General features: G+C 28.7%; 1 protein-coding gene across 2 annotated transcripts in view; it reads left to right on the forward strand.

Annotated features, from left to right (window-relative positions):
- The first annotated feature begins 1,403 nt into the window (after window positions 1-1,403).
- The window catches only part of LOC100167468 (putative serine protease K12H4.7), a 14,152-nt gene continuing 8,758 nt past the window's right edge, over window positions 1,404-6,797 (forward strand). The window contains exons 1-3 of one of the 2 annotated variants that reach the window (XM_001947626.5): window positions 1,404-1,645; window positions 3,127-3,340; window positions 3,438-3,619. In XM_001947626.5, the coding sequence (XP_001947661.2) occupies window positions 3,149-3,340; window positions 3,438-3,619 (374 nt within the window). In that variant the 5' untranslated portion in view covers window positions 1,404-1,645; window positions 3,127-3,148. The remainder of the gene's footprint in view (window positions 1,646-3,126; window positions 3,341-3,437; window positions 3,620-6,797) is intronic. The other variant, XM_016806955.1, reaches the window with a different exon arrangement.

Genomic DNA, 6,797 nt, shown 5'->3' on the forward strand with positions numbered 1-6,797 from the left:
ATGCGCTCTGCTGTCTCCTTTAGCCCAATTATCGTCTCCAACATCTTGCCAAACGCTATCCTCTATTTATCTTTCGACGCCTCAATTCGCTTTCTCATTGACACATCATCTGGGAGGAGCTTCTGCTCCGGTCCCAGAATGATAACAGGAACATCCTCGGGCCGTAGTCACTGACCGATGCACTGCTCCATCCTGAACCTACCCTCCACCCAGTACGGATAATAAAACAGTTTATGTTTCACTGTGTCCTCCGGCTCCTCGCAGTGGTTGCAGCAGGGATCAGCTGCCCTCCTCCTCTTCCACAGATAATGTTGAAAGCATCCATGTCCTGTCAGTGCTTGGGCCATATGAAACGTCATACTTCCGAGCCTTGATTGATTCAGCCACCTCCGGATATCCGGAATCAATCTTCTCGTCCACGCTGCCTTCGTGGTGAGGTTCCACAGCTCTTGCCATTCACGCATAGTAACCTCTCGTTCCTGCCTCCTGATGACTGCTGTCGTCGTGGCCTTCCGCTTGCGACCCTCGATTCTATTCCGTTTGATTGTCAGAAGGTGCGCAGGGGGCGTCTTAGCCACGACCTGGGCAGCCATAGCGACCCATCTTTGGGCCTGACTGAGGGATGTCCTATTACGATCCGTCCGCACCGCCGTCATCGCCCAGGCCGGGGATGCGTACATAAGTTTGCTGTGGGCGACTGATATTAGCAGACGCCTCCTACAAGCTGAAGGTCCCTGGATGTTGGGCATTAACCTTCCAAGAGCGGTCACCGTTCGCTTGGCCGTCGCTGACACTAACCTGACATGAGCACCAAAGTTCAGCCTCGTGTCTAGCTGGACCCCGAGATATCTCATTGTAGACTTTACTGGAATTTGTTGCCCATTTATGGTGAAGATGGGGTTTCGATACACCCATTTCTTGTATTATATCATTGAATTAAAATGTAACACTATCATTTAAAGTCACACACTTGTAACCTACTGTACAGCAGAGTGACACCCACTCACCCACTTTTCTTCACAATGAGTTTCAATAGAACTAAACGCGTATTTCATATAAAAAGATCATAATAATTCTAATTAGGTACCTACATAGGTATATGTGATTTATTTCCGATTTTATTTTAAAAATAAACCTACTGCCTACTTATAAACTACATTACGTAAGTAATGAATATAATTATATTTTATAAAAAAATATACTTAATGATTTAAAATTTGTTATACCCATTGCCGAGTACAAGTGTCAAACGATAAGATAGACAAACTCGTTAAGAAGTAAATAAACTTGTGTATACCTAATTAGTTGATAAATATTATATATTAATCTAATTATTTAGTTTTAACTAAATCGAGAAGGGGAAAATAAAGAGTTTATATATTTTTTCTATTTATGTTTATGCATTTGTATAGTAGGACCCAGTCTACTATAATATTTATTTTGTTAGTCTGCAAAATCTATGAACATTTTTTTAGAATTTAATAAAAATCTAATCGATTAATTAATTTAATTACAAGTGAATTAGTTATTTTTTAAAATCTTAAATTCAATTTTTGTTTTGCACCTGTACATAATATTTAGTGAGGTATTTTCATTAATTAAAAAATATTCTATAGTCAATTACTAATCAAGAAAAATATATCAGGTTTTTACACTTTATTTTATCAACATTATGTAGGGAATTATATTATACTACTTACCTAGAGGTACAGACAATTTTTTTTTTACCTATGTTGGCTCTGTAGTATTATTATTATAATATTAATATTTTTTAATTTAATTATTATATTTTGCTTGTGAACTGATGATAAATAAAAAACTATATAGCCTGTTAAAAACATTTCGGTAAAAAATTAAATTTTTAAGCAAACAATATAATTTACTAAAATTTAATTAAAATTAATACAATTTTGTCAAATGCCAGGTTGCATAAGCATTTAGTAGTAATCATGTAATGTAATATTTATTAATAATAATGAAATAATGTATCAATAGGTACTGACAATACCTACTCAATAGTAAACTAATAGTTGCTTAATATGATTTGATAGAGTACAATTCATTAAGTGAAACTGTTAAATTAACCATTTTTCTTTGGAACTTGGCAGTAGCCTAATTAAATATAACTAACAGTTGCAATATTTATTGAACATAAACTATTGTTTTTACAATATAACTAAGATCCATCCCATAATATAATATAGGTACCTACCTAAATGAGGTTTTGTACTGTGGTATAGTTGTATTCTAGGTGTAAAATGTAGGTAGGTACCCATAAAAAAAATAAGCATATTAAGTATGTTGTATTATAATTATGCATTATTGGGCATTTACAATAATAGGTATTTACATAAAATACAAAGAGTACCTAGCTATATTTAATTTAAGATAGTTAAAAAAATATTTGAAAGCTATTCTTTTAGTGGTTCAATTTATCATATTATAATATGTACCTTTAGGCATTATGTAACGTGTATTTTAATTTTCTTTGTTTAAATTTAAAAAGATAGTAGATAGTAAGTAGGTACTATAATAGAAGCCAATAGGTACCTAATAGGTTAGTAGTAAATACGTTGTGGGTACTTACCTAATGAATTCAAACTCAATTCAGACACTTAGTATAAAATAAAAAAAACTTTTTTAATCTTCAAATATATTAATTTATCAACATTTATGAGTACCTACATACATTGTAATCTATAATAGGGAATGTAGGACGCAGGTACTTCTCATGATTTTACGGGTAGGTGTTATTATAAAATAATTACATAATATTTTTTTAAATATAATTTATAATATTATATAATTCTTAATAATAATGTAGGTAATTGATATAATATATATAATATTATGTTATTTGCTATCAATAGTAATTTAATAGTTCTATAACTATTCAAATTAATTATTTATAAAATTATAAATATTAATATAATACTAATTAGAAAGTTTTTTTAGAAAAATAACATAAATAAAATATAATTATAATTTCAATATGGGTACAATAATTCAAATTTAAACCATAAGTTGCAGCATACCTATTAAATTATCACTTATAAGTTCAAAATTAAAATTAATTTTAACATATTCTGTATTTTACCATTTAATACATATTATTCATTTTTTTAGATTGTAAATTTTTATTTGAAAAATGAAATTGATATTTTGTATATTGTGGCTTTTTGTGTGGATAAGTTTACCAGCCAACGGTATCAAAAACATTCTTATTGGATTAGGAGAACCAAATTCACCAGAATCATTAAGATCAATGAATACTGAAGACGAATGGTTCATACAGAAATTAGATCATTTTAATCCTACTAACAATAGAACGTGGAAACAGGTAAATTAAATATATCTACCAGCTACCTATATTATGAAACAATTATCAGAATAATTAAAAATCCAAAATAAACGCAATTTTGATAAATTATGTCTAGAGATATCAAGTGAATTTGGAAAATTATAAAAATGATGGGCCCGTGTTTTTGATGATTGGAGGAGAAGGGAAAATTTCAGATAAATGGATGCACAGCGGAGCCTGGATTGACTACGCTAAAGAATTTAATGCCTTATGTTTTCAACTAGAACATCGGTATTATGGTGAAAGTCACCCTACTGAGTAAGAATTATAATGAAATATAAAGCAATGAATTTGTATAGTATTATTTTTATATATATAATGTCATCAATGAATATTATAGATCATAATATATAGGTTATAACTTAATAGTTTATAAGTAGTATATAGAAATAGATACATGATTTTTTATTATCCATTGGAAAAAAATAATTTAGAACGACGTTTATCAATTATGAATGGTTTGATGAATGTAGGTATTGAATTTTTTTGTCGGTCATCACCGTTGGAGCAGTAAAAATAATTAAGTCTTTAACTTTGAGGGTGGGTTCAGTAGCAAATTGGATTTACTTGTGGCACTAAAAAATTCTATGCAGGTACTTTTAAATATAATAGAGGGGGAAAAATTCGGAAAAACGTGAAAATTATACTTGAATATCTGTTGAGTATGCATTCCACTAACCTGCAATTAACGAAAAAATGTACCTATTATGTTTTTTTTTGTACAAATTAAAAATTAATTACTGCTCTTGATATTTGAAATTTAGACCAAATATTAAGTTGTATTAGTAATTTTCAGACAAAATTAAATTTAAAAAATATTTTTCCTATTTTGTTTACGTTTAAATATTTTAATTATATTGATCATTTTTTGATTTATTTATGATAAATTGATAAAACATGTTACCTATACTCAATTATGACAAGGTACACTCAAAACCTAGGTCCACTGTTATGACATTCACCCGATACACAGTTTTATAACTCAAGTTCTTGATATAAATGTCACAAAATAGAGCAATTAAAGTTATTATAATTTATATAATAACTATGGAGTACCTAGGTATATTTATTTAACAACTCTGCTGTATCGTAGGTACTCGGCAACTACCTGGCTACCTAAATATATACGGTCGAGTGTGTAATTGAGGCCACTCGTCACTGTAATGGATTACGTGTTAAATTTGCATTCAATGATAAATCATTGTAAACGAAAAACAATTATTCTGAGCGGAGATGGTCTGTCATTACTCATTATATATTTCAAAGGGGTAAATACTTCTTATTAGGTAGGTACATAATTTTATTGGGAGCTGGTTGAAACGTCAACAATCAATATATCAATAAGTTAAAATGTCGACGATCGAAACATCGACAAGTACAACATTTCGACGGGTCAATATGTCGAATATGTCAATATGTATGAATTGTATAAATAAAAAAAAATATTATAGGATATAAATTTGAAATAAAAATGAAATGTATGACAATATGTTGAAAAATTAAATTAAAATAAATATATGAGTTATGTAAATAAAAAATAAAAGTTATAGGATATAAATTATAGATAAACATAAAATGTATGAACACGGAAAAAAATTACTGTAATATTATAGTTAAACAAATTATAGTAAATATAACTATATAATTTGTAAAATAACTAAAATTATTTACTTATCATGACTACTTATATAAATATAGTTATTAGTTATGGTAATGTCTACTATATTTTATAGACTTATATAGTGAACGCAGTTTTTAATGTTTGAATTAACTAAAAAATATAGTTAAAATAGCATATTTCAGTTCGAATAACTATAATAACTTAACTATGATATTTTAGTAAATCTGATTAACCTTATCCCTATAGCAATTATAATGTACAGTCAACCCTTCTATTTTTGTAGTAGGTACAAATAACTTTTTTGTTTTTTCCGTAACCGCATGAAATGAACTACAATTATTTTAATCTCATATATTAAGCAATTCCTTTTGAAATCTATATAACTGGAACGTTTCCGCGATTTCGTATCATGTTTTGGATTCTGTCCTCTCGTTATTCATATTTCTTTTTCGAATGTTGACGAGGTACAAGGTTGCCATCTCGTAGTGTTTTCGAACTCGACCAAGAACATAATTATCCTCAAACCTCATTCTATAAGATTCCGTGCCAGATTCTATTGTTAATATATTACTTAAACTTAGTCTCACCAATCAACCTGTTTTCATTGCGAATATCTACAGTGCGCAAAGTCGCCTATACGAATAATATTTTTTGAATTATGTACACTCAAATAACCAACATGATTATTAGATTTTGAGCGGAGCGATGAATGTATGGATTTTACCATGATCGCCGTATCTAAGCTACCGTATAGATGCTTAACATTTTCACAGATATTTATAAAAACAAATGTCTGTACACCATAAGATTTTTTTAATATTTTGACTCTTTTTGGGATATTTATAGGCATATTAAAATTTCGATTTTTATAAGTTTTATTAAAATTACGGTCAGTAAAAAAAGTAAGTATAAGATTTTGTTAATGAAAATAAAAAAAACGGGTAAGTGGATGTCACTCTGCTGTACAGTAGGTTACTGTAAAGTGTAAAGGACGGTGTTAAATTTGAGTTCTATGATATTATAATACCATTATATTTATAGATATTATTATTATTTATTATTACTAATACGTTAGCTGATAAGTCGGATTAAAATTATTTCTATATACCTAACAATATACTTTAGAAGTTTCAACTATCACGGAAAAAACCAAACAGTTGTTTGTAGGTACTATAAAAATAGTAGGATTGACTGTTCATTATAATTGCTATATGGATAGCTATAAGGTTAATCAGATTTACTAAAATATTATAGTTAAGTTATTATAGTTATTCGAACTGAAATATGCTATTTTAACTATATTTTTTAGTTAATTCAAACATTAAAAACTGCGTTAACTATATAAGTCTATAAAATATAGTAAACATTACCATAACAAATAATAAATAATTATATTTACATAGTCATAATAAGTAGGTAAATCATTTTAGTTATTTTACCTATTAAATAGTTATATTGACTATAATTTGTTTAACTATAATATTATAGTAATTTTTTTTTCCCGTGCACCCACAACCACAAATAATATTTTAAATTATAACATGAAACTAAAATCTTTCTTAGAAGGTACCGACTACCGATCATTTTAGATTCTGAGTGAAACGATGAATGTATTGATTTTACAATGATGTGTGTTTTTTTTTTAATTTTTAATTTTTTTTTAATTTTTGTGTCTGTGTACACGATAAGTAGTCGAAATAATGCTACGATTTTCGACTTCAGTATCTCGTTCGATGGGAAAGTGAATATCGTTGGTGCATTGGGGGAGGTCAAAATTTAAATTTCCCCAGTAGTTTTCAAAAGCGACGTAAAAAA

The sequence above is a fragment of the Acyrthosiphon pisum genome, chromosome X (assembly GCF_005508785.2).
Source record: "Acyrthosiphon pisum isolate AL4f chromosome X, pea_aphid_22Mar2018_4r6ur, whole genome shotgun sequence".
NCBI lineage: Eukaryota > Metazoa > Arthropoda > Insecta > Hemiptera > Aphididae > Acyrthosiphon > Acyrthosiphon pisum.